We start from the raw sequence: 17722 nt of genomic DNA on the forward strand, positions 1-17722 counted from the left end.
GTCTGGTTAGTGGACATGTATTAAACTAAAGAGATCGCGATATACATAAGACTTAAGTAGGTGTAAAATCTATGTCTATCAGACCATAATATTAATTAATGAGTACAATAAATAAAATAAATTAAAGCCATGACTAGGTTCGCGTCGAGGTTAAAGCATTTATCGTTTCCATAATTGTCATCGTAATTAGTAAATTCTTATCAATTAGTTATAATTACCGAGGTCTAGATTGCACGTTCGTTAACTTGTCTCGTTATTCTATATTTACAAAATATGTTTTAAAAATATTATTTATAATTCGCAAACATTTTTATTTACTTTTTTTAATTCTTAAGCCGTTTTTTAATTCACCTTTATAGGATTCATGCAGAACTAACACAAGGTACGTCACAAATTATTAAAACAAATTGCGTAATAAATTCATCAAGTACCGTCATAATTCGCAAATTTTCACCGTTTTGGCCTCTTAACAATCTTCGACTAATTTATTTGGCAACAACAATGAGCGAAATGAAAGATATTGACCTATTTACAAAACATTTCTTACACACAACACATGGGAACTGAAGTAAGTAACAACAAAACAGGAAATATGCATGAATCCATCCGTGTTGTACTAGTTTCATTCAATTTTAGTCGCTAAAGTTAAACTATTGCCTAATTGTAGTTCGAAATGTGACTATTTACAAATGATTTTTAACACTATTTTGGCTAAATGTCACTAGTAACTTCTTAATCTAAATTGTGCCGTATTATGAAATGTAGTCATTACTAAAGTAGGTACCTCATCCTTTCTGGAAGTCGGTTAATAAAATGAATAGAACAGAAACCTATATAACACTATCTACAAAGTAAACTAAAATGTTCTTATAATTATTTTGTACAGTTTAATAATACAATGAGAACAAAATACCTAACAATTTAAACATTAAGGTGTGCGCGGAGTGAGCGGGACAACATGCATAGTGTAAGTGTGTTAGGTAGTTGTGAGGGCTTATGGTGAGTGTGACTGCGGCACAGTACGTTCAGTACGGTGTGCAGCACAGCTCCCGAGACCACACAGCGCATGTCGCCGCACTCCGGCGCGGCCGGCCGCGGCGCGCGGCGGCTAACCGCACGCGCAGCCACCAAGTACTAACATTAAACACAGAATATTGATTATTTGCAAGGCACATTCTCTTAAAAATCCTGAATTTCAATTTTTTTCATGTACATATCTGATGCTTTAAAACATCAAAACACGGCGCGAAGAACATAAAGATGTATTTAGGTGAAGCGACTTCTATCTGTAATGATATGTATATAATCAATTATATACCCTGTGTCTCGAAAAATATATAAGAAGTCATCATATTGTGTATAGAGGAACGCAAAGGGTCACGTTATACATTATCTACACTAAGTACTAATTGCCATTCGACTCGAAAGGGAGTGTTAAAAGAATGAGATCGAAACGAGATCGTTATTGCTGACGAGATAATAGCGAGCGCCGGTGCGGGACGCTGGGCGCGGGGCACGGGGCGACGGCGGCGGGGCGCGGGGGGGCGCTCAGTACCCGTAGCCGGCGCCCGGGTAGAGCAGCGCAGCGCCCCCGCCCGCCGGTCAGTGCTGCGCCGCGAACTTCATCCGCTTCTGTTTCTGCCGCTGGTTGCAGAACCACACTCGCACCACATTCTTCTTGAGGTCCAACTTCTCCGCTATCGCGGCGATCTTCTCGCCGGATGGGCGCGGCTGCACTGCGAAGTACGCCTCTAGACTCCGTTTCTCGGGCGCGGCGATGGAGGTCCGCTTGCGCTTCTTCTCGCCGGCGGGTAGCACGCTCGGCGCGTCCGGGTCTCTCCGCTTGTTCTTGGCCTGTGCCTCCGCCTCCTCGAGCCACGCCTGCAGAATAGGCTTGAGCGCGATCATGTTGTTGTGGCTGAGCGTGAGGCTCTCGAAGCGGCAGATGGTGCTCTGCGATAGAGCACCGACGCCGGGCAGCTTGAGGTTGGCGAGCGCCTTGCCGACGTCAGCCTGCGTGACGCCCAGCTTGATGCGACGCTGCTTGAACCGCTCGGCGAAGGCCTCGAGCTCGCGCGGGTCCGTGTCGGTGTCGGGATGCAGCGCGGCGGCTGGGTGCGCGAGGTGTGCGGGGGGCGCGTGCGTCAGCCCGCCCGCGTGGTGGTGGTGGTGGTTCATCACGTGGTTCATGCCGTAGCCGTGCAGCTGGTGGTGCGGCGGCGCGGCCTCGCCCATCGGCGCCAGCGTCGTCATCGACGATGACGTCAGCGGGTCCAGCATATCCAGCCCCTCCATGCCGTGGTGGCCCATCTGCGAAAACAGCGCCTTTTGTAATTCGTTTTTATACTACTGTCAAATTCTCTGCGATTAAGAGGATTACCTACTGCTTAAATTGTATACGGTGGGGTAGAATCGTTATTATTTCCCGGCGAATTAACTTCTGTATTCATGTTAAATCGGACGTTTTATTGTGAGCGGCGAACAATGCGCGCACTCGGGGACGATATGGCAACATAAACAATCGTCTTTGTGCAGATTTGCACTCATTCTTTATGAGAGCAAACACTTGTTTTTTAACGGGGGGCGGCTGTTGTGACGTTGATTGGGCGCGAGTGTTCTGCCAATATGCACACGCGGGCGCCGCTTTGTTACGAAAATGGATGTTTCGAGTGGCTGAGAGCGTGCACACTGCACACAGCACACAGCCGCGCCGCGCCGCTCGATACGATACCGCATCACTTTCAACAAAAGAACACATTCATAACTCCGACTGATTGCTATTGGGTTAAAAGTTACACAATTAGGAAAATACGTCATTTGTGCAAATAAAACATCCGTCCGTTCCATGGCGTTCTTAAAAAGAAACAAGGTTTTATGCTCACGAAATCCAAGGACAACTAACAAAAAGAACGTGGTGTTTGCTCGCTCGCTCTGCGATGCACAGTAATTGTGATATAGAGCCCCCCCGAGACTGCAGCGCCCGCACCATGTTGGCAAGACACACTGCCTCTACACACGTCTAACTATATAAAAATATAAAGAAAAACAAACGATTGTTTTCTATTCCTTGTGGGTAAATGCTTAGTCACGACAGAACCTTTGTTATTCGACAGTTGAGACGATCAAAACGGTTTGTCTGGGTCGGTGGTGCTTTATTAACGTTGAGGAGTTGGGGAGAAATTCGTAGTCGGCTTTTACTAGAAGCCTAATCGTGTAACTATCTTGACGGATAAAATTCATATCCTATGATTGGTTGAAATTGGCAACTGTTGTCCATTTATTTTAATTTTAGCCAATCACAACACAGGTTTTCTGTCAAAACTATCATATAATATATGATCGAAGTGTAAAGATACAAGAATACGTTAATTCGGGTGTAGTGACATCAATGCCACAGTAGGTACGAAGAATACCAACCTCCAGGGATGTATTAAATGGTATTTTCAGAGATGTGATATTTTTCTCTTTTGTAAGACTTTTATCAAGACGGCCACGATGTAGGCATCACATCATTTTATTACAAAAGTACTCTAAAGTTAAAAACAAATACGATACAGCTAATGAACGTCTGATATGAAATGTGTTCAATGATCAACAAATTAAAAGTGCATTCTTTAGAGAGATATGGGTAGGTAATACATTTTTACATCAACATGAAAAATGAACAAAGCTACGTGAAAGGGTTTAACATCTGATTATCGTGATTCCATACATAACACACATACATAAACAGCCTATATACGTCCCACTGCTGGGCACAAGCCTCCCCTCAATCAACTGGAGGGGGTGTGATTCCATACGCTATATCATAGGTAATCATAACTGTAAGATTTCTGAGCTTGAAAAACTGCTCTTTCTTATCCTTGTTGTCTGGAAAGACAAAAAACTTGGATTTCTGGGATATAAGCTTTATATATAAAACACTCATACATATATATAAAGGAGCTCGGTGGCGCAGCGGTAAACGTGCTCGGTCTGCGATTGTTGAAGTTAAGCAACTTTCGCAAAGGCCGGTCATAGGATGGGTGACCACAAAAAAAAGTTTTCATCACGAGTTCCTCCGTGCTTCGGAAAGCACGTTAAGCTGTTGGTCCCGGCTGCATTAGCAGTCGTTAATAACCATCAATCCGCACTGGGCCCACGTGATGGTTTAAGGCCCGTTCTCCCTATCCATCCTTAGGGAAGGCCCGTGCCCCAGCAGTGGGGACGTTAATGGGCTGATGATGATGATATAAAACACAACTCAATCTAGATATTTGTTTTACCTAGTGCAGATCTTTATGGTCACTGTTTCTATTAATAAAGCACACCTGGTTAATGGGGCGCATAGAACAGAAAATAATAAGTCGACTTACGACTACTTTTGAGCGTATAATGTATCGTATGGTGGCATATGATAAGCCCATTGCCCATAATAATATATTACAATGGCCGAATAGGTATGTCACAAAGGACAGGTCTGTCGCTTTTCCGTTACTTTTAAAGTAAAAGTTTTGTATGTATGTGGGATATAGAAATAACACGGGATATTTCAAATATCTTTACTCCTTATATTTTAACAAAACCCGACCGACATCACACCATCGACCCGCTTCTTTTACTTTTTAAAACCGCCTTACGTCCCATTCATTAACCATCCTCCTTTTATACCATAAACAATCATATTCCCATTCATTATCCTTCCATAGTATTCTCACTTTCTGCTTTCAGTCTGACCTCAGATCTCCATCCTTAACTCACTTCCGTCCGGATAAAGATGTTTTTATTTGCTCCCAGTCCAGCTAGTATTTTATGCATAACCCAAAAATGCAACAGATAATTATTCCAATAATTATCATTAACAACACTAACTAGTATAACCAATTATTATGCGAAATTCTAGTGAAATGTCAGGTATTTCAAGCCGACAGGTGTAGAGGTTTCAAGCCACTTTCAACCTATTCAAGCCGTGACACTACCCCCTCGAATTGAAGGGTTGTGGTGCAGCGCAGCAAGGGATGCCACCCTCCATGTCATTTTCGACAAATAGGGAGGGAAAGCGTAGCGTGTCGATATTTTGACGGGGCCGCCATATTTAAATTTTTAAAAATTTTCAAGTTTTTTATTTGATTAAAGGTATAAGTAGGTGGTATTTAGTGCTCTGCCCTTGCGCTTCGCTTTGCTCGTCTTACCCACATAAGTTGACATGATTCCTGCAGGCACCTAATTTTATTTTAAGTTATGCCTGTCATGTTATCATCCGCCGAAATTTAAAAATGACTCAATAACCCGGGCCTATAAATTAGGCACATCTCGCTTATACATATGCAACTGTCAACTGTTTTGCCGGGTTATAACATTGATAAAGTACTACTATAAATTAAAAAGAAAAATTGTGAGAGGGTTATTTACTTAATTAAATTCTGCCAAAAAATATCATGTGTTCCATAAAAGAGGCTGTCGATTTACTTTTGGGCGGATAAGAAAAATAAAATTAACGGTTTCTACATTATTTTGAATTTGTTTTAACATAATACAGGAAAAGGAAAAGGAAAATATGACGTACACTTTCAAATAACTTGGAAATTGAATGAGGAACGAACGAAAGAAATTGTTTGACATATTGATTGACATAATGGTAATGGCTATAGGCTTTGTATTCCAATGTGAATTTTATATCATGTTTGAATTGCGAGTAGTAACTACCTATACGTCTTTAAACTACCCAGTTTTATCTACTACCAAGATATATAATATACTACATAAATATATTTTTTTTTTAAAATAACACTCATAATCCCTATCCGGGTAGTTAGGCAAACCTGCCACATGAATGTTTGTTTAAATTAACACATACATAAACAGCCTATATACGTCCCACTGCTGGGCGCAGGCCTCCCCTCAATTAACCGGTGGGGGTATGGAGCATACTCCACCACGCTGCTCCAATGCAGGTCGGTGGAGGTGTTCTTACGACTAATAGCCGGGACCAGCGGCTTAACGTGCCCTCCGAAGCACGGAATCATCTTACTTTTTCGGACAATCAGGTGATTCAAGCCTGAAAGGTCCTTACCAAACAAAGGACAGTCTCACAAAGTGATTTCGACAATGTCCCCATCGGGAATCGAACCCGGATCTCCAGATCGTGAGCCTAATGCTCTAACCACTAGACCACAGAGGCTGTTTACATTAACACAAGTATACATAAATAAAATTTTATCGACAATATAATATGTCTCCTCCCTATGTCCGCGCTAGGTGATTGCAAGTGGATATTAAATAAATTACTTTCCGTTAATAGTGATTTGTATCAAACGTTATGATTTTGACAAGTGGCCGAATTTACTAGGGTGTGAGTTGGGCTACGAAACAGGAGGGGTGAAGTACGCGGTTTTTGTATGTTAGGTACGTTAGGTACTTGAAACAAAACTGTGAACTTGAATTTAATTTAAATAAGTAAATTTTTAATTGTATTTTAATAATGGTTAAATAAAAATATATATTATTAAAATTTTATTTGTTATTAAGTTGACAATATTTTTCTTCTTTTTGCTATTTGTATTTTACGATCTATTTTTATCATTATTATTTTTAAATTTCATGTTTTACATTATAACTCTATTTTATTTTGTACAATTGGACTTTATATTTTATATTGTAATGGGTTTTGTTTTGCCTTTAATAAAGAATTATTATTATTTATTATTTGCCCAATTGCGACTAAATGCAAAAAAAACCTATACTTAACTGTCTTCGTATAGTTACTATAACCACAACATAATTTAGTGCACGCACACTCCATTTTGATCACAGGTAATAGAAACAGCATATTTTATCTTTGTTTTTGGGTATAAATTTGTTGTATAAACAAAACTTCTTTCACCCATTATTATTCTGATTCAAAAACGGAAGCAACATAGGTAGCAACATAATTATATAGACATCTGAACGAAATATCAAGAAACAATTATTTTTATAATGCCTCTGCCTTTAACATTATATTTATGAATAAATAAATAATTCCCGAGCATTGAGAAAATAGGTAATTATCACGATAAATCTGTACAGCGTCTTTTTTTTTTAAACGTAGCCTAGAATGGACCTCATTGAATTGTCACTCGCGTTTCTTCTGGCCACACTTATCGGCGCCCCCGTACAGTACACAATATGATGCGTCGTAATAAGTACATACAATTTGATGTGTCGGTGCAATATTGAGACCGTAGCATTATGTTCATGCATTCTGCTAATGCACTTATACTTAGTAAGTACTTCCTGTTCATTATTAGATAGTTGTAAAATAATAATTACGCTCGCAAAGAGCTTCAGTAAGGGTTATGATTGTAAGTACGTGTTATAATCAAGTCTTGTGACTCGACAAGGCTTACAAAAACGTTACGCAAACAATGGTGCCAATTCCTGCAGACGCCACCTAATTTTATTTTAAGTTATACCTGTCATTTTCTTATCCGTTGAAAAAGAAAGGGACGGGTAATCGACAGGCATAAAATTTATGGAATACACGTCAATTTTAAGTTGAAATCTAAAACAATCGTCTAAAATTTTTACATCGGCCAATAACCCGACAGAATTAAGTAGACAGCACGTCAAACGGATTCTATACCAGCGCGATGCCTATTTTATTCGCACGGATTATTCATTCATTTTTAAATTAACTCGTTGACAATCATCCGTCCCTTTCCTTTTCGGTGGATAAGAAAATGAATAACATTAGGTGGTGTCTGCAGGAATCGGGGCTATTATAGAAGTAAATTACACAAACCAGTAAGCAGACTTCAAGTATGTTGATGATGATTTGTCAAAAAAAAATCGTTCATCATGTGTATTCGGTTGTACAATAAACTCCCGGAGTTATTTACAACTATGAATACGCACAAATTCAGAACTGTTCTTAAGCACAAAAATGTTCTTATGACGTCAAAGAATTTTTAATTGAAAACTAATAGCTAATTCATAGTCCTACTGATCCATTGTATATCTTCTTTACTATTTTTTTTATTGTTTTCTCTCTCTTATGTTATTTCATTGCCTGTGTGAAATGTGTATAATATGCCTGCAAAGGCAAGTGAGACGTAATTTGCAACTATAACTGCAACTATTATTTATAACTGGGGGCTTACAATGGCCACATCGAAGTAATTCATCTAAGAAAGCAATATTGCAATTTGACATTTGCGCATATAAAAGTAGGTAAGTGCGCAATTCAAACACATGTCAAGTGGCAATATTGCTTTCTAAGATGTATTGCTTCGATGTGGCCATTTTAACCCCCCTTTATCGTATCGTAAGAAACCTAAAGCAATTGAGAGTAGCTTGAATACACAGAGGACAGACTAAGCCGAGTCAAGCCGCTAGTCAATCATAAATTGATATCACGTTCTTTAACGTTGATGGGAAACATCGTGAGAAAACCCATATGTCCGAGAAAGGTGTTATTCGGACACGTGTTGTAGACCCACAGCACGGACACTTCATACAATAACCCCTTGTTACCGTGAGCCACCTTACGTGCGAGCGAGACAGATAGTCGCCGCACTCCCTCACTCCTTAACGGCTTACGACTTAAATATACTAAAGTAGCTCATAGGTGAAGTCTTCTTCTTCTATCGTGTGGGTTGTGGGTTATTATTGAACCGCCAAAGGCCCCGATATGGCTTATGTAACGATTACTTACTTATATCAGTAAGTGTACCCGGGACCAACGGCTTAACGTGTCCTCTGAAGCACGGATCATCTTACTTTTTAGACAATAAGGTGATCAGTCTGTAATGTCCTAAAAAAACAGGGATCACAAAGTCTTTTCTGTGATTCGAACCCGGGGCCTCCGGATCGTGAGCACACCGCTCAACCACTGGACCACAGGGGTGAGGTAAATCAAGCTGACTCGTATTGGTGCGGGGCGGAGCGTGTCCCTTCTATACATAGTATTATCGTTTATTCTATGGTCTAACCTAACCTGTAATTTACCTACAAGTCTGATTGCAGTCGTTTCCGTTAAATGCTAATATCTGTCAATATCCAGAACTTGAAGGCAGGTTAGTAGAATCCAGATTAAAACTGTATTTACAAGCTATTTCTTCTGATGAAATTTTTCCAGGCTACATTCCTCAAAAACAATATAGATGGCGCTGTACAGATTTTCCTTCGTTTAACATTCTGATTACATGGAAAACAGACATATGCATCTTTTATCTTTTTTTATCGGTATAAATGATGACCCTTGTTATTGCACCCAGGCACAATTGCATCTTCCACCCGTTATTATTCTGATCAAAATAAAGAGAAGAATTTTTTTTTTTTTTTTTACTTGACTTATTGTAGATTTGCCTCAGATAGCATTAACTACTTGGCCGGAAGAAGAAATATAGGTAGCAACACAATTTGTTTCTGTAATAGACCAAAAACACCTACAAAAACATAATTTTATATGACAACTAATTGTTCATAATTTCAACTCTGTTTACAATTAATTCACTGGGCTCGGTGACTGCACTTTTGCTCGTTGATTGTACCACAGGACAACAGTGACTATTTTTACATAAGTTTCATAAGTTTGTCTAACGCTTTAAAAAAATATATCACGCCACATTTTGGAAAGGTACCTAGTTTAAATCCGTTTCATATTTAATTTAATAGCAAGAAAGTGACAGTGAGTGAAATAATTTATTTTTGGTCTAATACGATTTGATCGATACGAACGTGAACGATGTAATTATTTAATTTTAGTTTTATCCCAGTTTATCTTTTTTCTCATGTGACTTTGTATTGTCTTAAGTGAGAATAAATAATCTTTAAACCTAACTCCGCTGAGGAAGCAATATTCAGACAATAATATGAATTCTAACTAGGACAGGGTAGAAAAATAAAATATAAATACGCAGTGGTCACGACATAGATACGGGTGGTGTGTGCACAATTAGCCGCTATTCACCCCCCTTGGGACATACCGTCATGATATTACCGCAGATGTCGAACTGGCCTGCGAGCTACGTAATGTTGTCATTAAAAACAACAAAAAAAAACATAAATTGTATAATATAATATACTTAACAGCCTCCGTGGTCTAGTGGTTAAAGCGTTAGGCTCACGATCTGGAGGTCCGGGTTCAATTCCCGATGGGGACATTGTCGAAATCATTTTGTAAGACTGTCCTTTGTTTGGTAAGGACTTTTCAGGCTTGAATCATCTGATTGTCCGAAAAAGTAAGATGATTCCGTGCTTCGGAGGGCACGTTAAGGCCGTTGGTCCCGGCTATTAGCCGTAAAAACAATTCCACCAACCCGCATTAGAGCAGCGTGGTGGAGTATGCTCCATACCCCCACCGGTTAATTGAGGGGAGGCCTGTGCCCAGCAGTGGGACGTATCTAGGCTGTTTATGTATGTGTGTGTAAATAAATAAATAAATAATATATATCCCACTGCTGCTGGGCACAGGTATATTTCACCACGCTGCTCCAGTGCGGGTTGGTGGTGGTGATACAACGTATTATAGTTGCCATTAAAACACATACTAGTGTCTTTTCATTTACATACATACATACATAAATTCACGCCTATTTCCCACCGGGGTAAGCAGGGACTATGTCTTCTTCTGCTGGCCCTACCGCCAACCTTCACTCTATATACTGTACCTGTCAATCCAGAAAGAGACGGGTGATTGACAGCTGTTAATTTTATAATGAATGAGTAATTGAAACAACCCGCATGAATCAAATTAATAGGCATCTCACTGGTAATTAATGTTTTACGTGTGTTTGACTTAATTCTGTCAGGTTTTAGACCAACGTTAAAAGCAAGGGTTGTTTAAGATGTCTGCCTAAACGTGTTTTCCATAACTTTTATCCCGTCGTCTCTTTCCTTTTAGGCGGATAAGAAAATAATAGGCACGTCTATGCTGGCACCCATACTGCGCTAGGGAGGTAGGGCTATCTGAGTTAACATAACACCAAGTCTGTTATATATTTTTTTATATATTTTATTATTTAAATGCTATTTGGAGGGCACCACCACTTAAACCGTTGTTTTATAGTCAAATTACATAAAAAAATATGAAATTATTCTCGATTATTTTGACTGAAAGAACCAGAGACTCATTCTTGACTTCCGTTCTAATTCTGCAAGTCCCTCTCCCTTTTTTGAGGGTGGACTATATATCCATAATACCATCAAATAGCGGCACGGTTGATTTTAAACAACATTCGAGTGCTATAAAACTAACAAGTGTTGCCTGTGCTGTCCCCAGTGACACACGCGACAATTGCTAACAGGACGATTAAGATAGAGTGGGGTTCGGTGAGTTGACTCACTGTGCTAATTCACGGTAGGAGTAACTAGAAGTATCTAGCGAAAGTAATGTCTGAGTGAAAAGGTAACAATTATGCGTTTATGCCTTTTGTATACCTTTATGTTTTCCAACTAAATATTAATGTGTGTATATTTTAATGTTGTAAATGTATATGTGTGTCATAGATTTTACCTAAATAAACTTTTTTATTATTTTATTATTATTATTATTAATTGCTAACAGATACGTAAGTAGCGAGTGGGAATTGTTGAGTTAACTCAGTGAGTCAAGTCAAGAGGCAGGAGGGTGCAAAACATATATTTCCATAGTAAGTTTATGTTACTGAAGCTAAGTCACCACATGTAAGGCAAACTACATTTTTATGGTATTAAAAAGAAAAACCGTTTTTGGAAAATATTAAAGTACCTACCTAAAAATTGTTTAAGTATTATCATTGCTACTTATATGTTTATATTATAAAGTAACTCAGCTAAATTTATTCTAGCGAGTTCGTATTGAATCAACTAAACCCATCGCATTGGCATCCCTAATGCTCACGTATCATAATCCCTAAGGACCGTATTTTTTGTTTGCCCCCTTCTAACAGTTTACAGTTTTTGTTTAAGTCGTATGTTTGTCTTTTTTTGTTGTAGCGACGGAAAGTGAAGGGGAGTATTATTGCAAATAAACTGAAATGTTTGGTGAAATATATTCAACAAAGGATAGTTGTGGCAACTTCTGAATAGTATTCAACAGAACGACGACAACAGTACAATTACTGATTATATTTCAGTAAAAATAACATTTTACAACAGTCACAATGCGCGGTAAGAATTAGATCTGTCATTAGATCTGTCTAGTGTTGTAACGTTTATTATAGCATAAAGATTAAGTCGATTGATTCCTTAGATAGATCGTAGATGGATCTAACAATAGGTATCAGGGAAATTGAAGAACATGCACATATTTATTAAGTACGTTTTTAACTTGGTTTTTCTATAGAATATTCAGCCTGATAATGGAGCTATAATGTGTTGCAATAGTATAAAAAAACTCAAAAAGAATTCGAAAACAACAGCGCAAAAGCCCTGCCCAATAAACCTACCAAATTCAACTTATTTATTATTCTTACATATAAATCTGTTGTAACTGTGTGAATGCCCTTTGCATTCATCAGTGCAAACATAAATAATTTATTTGAGACAAAAAAACCCATTTAACATTAATCACTATCGACTCGATTAAAATTATTTTAAAGAACGGGATTTTTTTTTAACGTAAAATTTGATAAATTTATAATTTATTTGGTAGAAGCGAACTGTTTGAGAACGCTTACTGAAATTCAAAACACTAGGTTCTATATATAATCCTATCTCTTACTATCGCTTGGGAACTAGTTATGTCTGACTGAAACAGAAAACAGACGACTGAAACAAATGACTGAAAATGAAGCGGCACTCACGTCACAGATCGTAAGCTACACAACACAGTAAGGCATTAGAGCACCATTATAAAGCAAAGTAAGTACAGACTTATTTTACAATGGTACGATGGAAAGATAAGTGCTCAGATGACCCCCGCATTAGTGGCATTAGCACGGAGCAAAAAAAAGATAAACAATATTAAATCTCATAAAGCATGTCACACTTGCACGTACAAGATTGATCAGAGATAATTTCCTGGTACAATACCATCGGGAGATTATCAAGTAACAATATACCGAGTCCACGATCAAAAACATAATCAAATTGAATATAATCCCTTAAGGATCATTCTCCGCCTCAAAATGGGGGCCACGGTACCGCGTAAGGGGTTGCACATGTGTGCGGGACCCCAAACGACCGGCTTTGGGTTCCGTAGGCCATAAAGCACGCATTAAAGCGGTACCCTCGTTGTGACAGGGGATTCCGGAAAATTAGATAGGAGGTAGTTTTATATTTCTGGAACCTTTTGTGGGTGAGGAACTGCGCTCGCGATTCACGCATTAAGTTTTATTAGTGTTGTTTAACAAGTGATAGGGAAGATTCACGACGATTTTAGGTGTAGCTTTAAGGTATTATAAATCAGGAAGTTATAGTAAGAGTAAGGGAAAAGAGACAAATACTGAGAATTATTGAGGACAGAAGAGGCAAGATGATTGGACACCTAATAAGACACGACGAATTTATTAAAAACATCATAGAAGGAAAGAGAGGAAGGGGAAGACCAAGAAGAGCTTACATGGAACAGATTAAAGAAAAGGTTAAAGTCGTGTCTTATTGGGAAGTCAAGGAATTGACCTTTGATAGACTGGAATGGAAAATGCTACACCGACAAGAGCGTGGCTCTTAAATTGATGATGTTTAAGGTATAGCTCAAAGTATATCTGCTCTGAAGATACAACCCATTTGCTGGCTCATACATTTATCGCCATGTATGGTAGAGGCCACGAGGCGCGGCGCTGGCGTCGCTATCTGCATGTAATAGGCTAGTTTTCAACTAGTCAAATCAATTACTTTTAACTAAACGTCAAAACACGAAATTATTATGGAATTTGTATGAAGCACACTGTGACGTCATAGAAAAAACGTGACAAAATGTCGGACTCATTAATATATTTTTCTTGATTAAAATTCATAAATAAGTTGAATAGAAAATGTTATTAGTTTTAGATCTGTCTTCATTTAGTTATCAGAATTTCATAATTTATCTTGAACCTAATACACGACTCAATTACTCAATTAAAAACTTGTCATTTACTTTCATTGAAATCCGTGACGCGCTCTCTACTTATATTTGGCGACCCAAAATATTTCGATTTCAAGATATTCTTTGGCCCTTCGCTGATAATCGGCCACATACGATTCATCATGCTATAATGTCCTTAATTTGACCCTTTGTGGCTCTGCCCAACCCGATAGGGACAACGAACGTAAGTTATAAAACAAGACTTTAAACAGAACGTATTCCTTGTCATTACGCTATTAAAAAACAATCATTTTAAACCTACAGTCATTTGTTTGAATGAAAGGCAGAATAATTTATGAATAGGTTTATATTGTGCACCGGCTGACCGTGAAACACGGTCCTAACTTACTAAATGTCATTATAAATTATTTATGAGTTCCGAACACATCTTTTTTTTACTTTTCAACGTAAAGGGGACGTGTCCGCGTACTAAATAATGTGTATGTTCCTGACGCTGTAAAAAGTGTAATCACGAGTTCTACTCGTAAGTGATTTATGAATATTGGAGTGTTAATATAAGTTGATAAAATAAAAAAAAGTCTAATAACATTTAATTATTCAGATTTATTTAAAAAAGATTACCTTAGCGTCTCCTGTGATTCACTTTCGGTGTTCGAGGAAACGACCCATAAATACGAGTAAACATCAAGTACTGTAAGTACCTGCTCTACGAAACATACACAAATACCTACGCTACGAGTATAAATCGATTTTAAATACAGTTACTCGCACAGTAAGTAATTTGACTCGTTTACAGTGATCGCAGTAGTTACAGACATTTCGTGTCAGCGACCTGAAGGCAGGTAATTTTAATATGAATTAGCCGGAATTTATTTCCTGTGCTTTAGCTATTCACTACTGTTGATGCCATCAATTCTCCCCTAGCAAAAACTAATACTTACTAATACAATAGCGATAATTCAAAACATTACAGTCGAAATATCGAGCGTAATTTACACAGAACGTGCCTACATAATATGCAGTAGCATATGGCAACACAGAGGGCGGTACAATCGTCTGTATTACATCGGATAGTGCATAAAATAACCTCATTTTTATAGCAAAGTGTATGTATAAGCGGGGTCCCGGCGGAATTAACCCCACGAACGCTCAAGTTGAAGATTTCCACGGAGGATCTCTAAACGGGGGTTCCTTTGAAATGCGCTACTTCTGCGCAACCTACCCGCTTTTGTTCGGCTTTTCCAAAAAGAAATGCATAATTTGAAGTCTTGTTTATAAAGACTGAGTGTGGCTTTAGAATGTGGAGATTATAAAACTATTAGCAGAACGTAAAAGTCGAAAGGTGAAGTTTGATGCGTAAACATCAAGCCACTTCACCTCTCAAGTAATAGGTACCTATAGGAACTTTGTTTATGTACCATGAAAATCTGGAGAATCATACCTAATAAATACTTAATACCGCTATAAAATAAAAATAACATAAATGTACTCATTGTTATTTTGTCAAAATATTAAGTGATACTTTTTGTCTTGTTCTCGTGTGTTGCGTCCTTTTATGATAAACAATTTCTATAAGTAAGTATTCAAAAATAAATAAGACGCTAGTATTCACGGAAAATCATAAACAACACTATATTATAAAACCCGTTATTTCTCCGTATATTTCTTTCAGTGATGTGAGAAATCTGAATCGCACGAGTAGGGTGTTTTATCGAGGGTCCAGGCACTGCATTTATTTATTATTATTATTTATGCCTCGCTGCCGGGGCGTCGAGCGAGTCAATTTTCCAACAATTTTACGGCTATGTTTTATTTTTATTGGCACAGAATTCGATTCATATGATTGCTATGGATTTTGGGGGGCCCATATTTTGTTCCTGTAAGATGTGTTTGGAGGAAGTACGAAGACGACCAGTGCTGGAGTGTTAGAGCTTATTGTATGGAAATGCTTCGGTGGTGTATATTGCATTCTTTTGTAAGCAAAGCTTTGAATTCGATCATAAGAGTGTCTTTTACTAAAAAGAAGTTTAAGAAGTTTCAAGGAAGAAAATACTTATATCTTAATATTACTAAACAGAACGACTAATTCAGTACAATAGCTTTAATGCGCGGTAAAACTTAGTACACAAACCAGCGATATGACGTTATGAGTTCATTAGCATAGTGATGTATCATTTGAGATTAACGGCCTCCGTGGTCCAGTGGTTGAGCATTGGGCTCACGATCCGCCGGCCCCGGGTTCGAAACCCGGTGGGGACATGTCACAAAAATCACTTTGTGATCCCTAGTTTGGTTAGGACATTACAGGTTGGTCACCTGATTGACCAAAAGTAAGATTATCCGTGCTTCGGAAGGCACGTTAAACCGTTGGTCCCAGTTACCACTTACTGATGTAAGTGAGTAATCATTACATGAGCCATGTCAGGGGCCTTTGGCGGGTCAATAATAACCCTGACATCAGGGTTGATGAGGCTGGTATTCCACCTCACAACCCACACGATAAGAAGAGTTGAGATTAGGCCGATCGATTATTTTCTATCTAGGTAACAATATCAAAAGCTTGGAAAGTGTTTTATTCATCAAAAGCATCGATACATGGTTGAAGGGTTCACTTCGTTACAGTCTATGCTTTCAACTGTTTATCTTCCCAACAGTGTCCTCGCTAACTTGACGGATGTCATCCATCTTGAGACTTCGTATCTGAGCTAACTGCAAGTTGTTTTCTTATAAATTGTGTCTCCAAATGCCTGTTTGTAAGTTTTTAGTAGACATTATGAGAGATGACTTTTGGCTACGTTTACCATAATATATTTTACCGTTAAAAGTTAAGGAAAAAAAACAGAAAAAAAATTATGATTATTAGGTTTAGAATCGTTGTAATTATTATCATTTTTTTTAACTTTATTTTCGACTTAGGATATTAACCAATGTAGATATTTTACTAAGCAAAAAAAATATGTGTGTAAGTATTATCAGAAATAATACAATAATAATTAAGCATAATATGAAAAAGGGTGGGTTATAATTGACCGACCATTAGATACAGGTCTGTGCTTGGAGGTTTTCTGGCCACGTCTTTCCCTCAGTGATACAGCTTGCGATGTGGTAATAGTTTTACAGCTAGTTACATAGTGGCCCCGATTCCTGCAGACACCGCCTAATTTTATTTTAAGTTATATCCGTCATTTTCATATCAGTCGAAAATGAAAGGGACGGATGATTCACAGCTCTTAATTTTAGGAAGAATGAGTAAATGAATGAATAACCCGGGCGAATCAAAAGATACGTCCCTGGTATGCAATCCGTTTGACGTGCTGTCTACTTAACTGTGTCGGGTTATTGACGGATGTAAAATTTTTAGACGGTTGGTTTATATTTGTGCTTAAAATTGACGTGTGTTCCATAAATTTTATGCTTGTCGATTACCCGTCCCTTTCCTTTTCGGTGGATAAGAAAATAACAGATATAACTTAAAATAAAATTAAGTAGATGGTATTTACAGGAATTAGCACCAATATGTAATTTAATTTTTGACGTTAGAATTAATGTAAGCTAATGTGTTAATGTAAGCTAAGTAACTATGTAAGTCAACCGCGTTTAAATGGGGATATGAGACTCCCGATATTTCGACACTGTTGCAAGTGCCTTGATCACGGGATGACTGATGAGATTGGAGTGGAGTAGGTAGATCCATAATTTTCTACGGGCAGACATACATACATACATATGTCTGGCCATAGAAAATTATGG

The 17722-nt window shown here is 38.2% G+C and overlaps 1 protein-coding gene across 1 annotated transcript in view; it reads right to left on the minus strand.

The window, feature by feature from the left end:
• Window positions 1-1602: 1602 nt before the first annotated feature.
• Window positions 1603-17722, minus strand: part of LOC126380135 (inhibitory POU protein) — a 76295-nt gene continuing 60175 nt past the window's right edge. The window contains exon 4 of the mRNA XM_050029391.1: window positions 1603-2310. Within this exon, the coding sequence (XP_049885348.1) occupies window positions 1603-2310 (708 nt within the window). The remainder of the gene's footprint in view (window positions 2311-17722) is intronic.

This window comes from Pectinophora gossypiella, chromosome Z, assembly GCF_024362695.1.
Source record: "Pectinophora gossypiella chromosome Z, ilPecGoss1.1, whole genome shotgun sequence".
Taxonomy (NCBI): domain Eukaryota; kingdom Metazoa; phylum Arthropoda; class Insecta; order Lepidoptera; family Gelechiidae; genus Pectinophora; species Pectinophora gossypiella.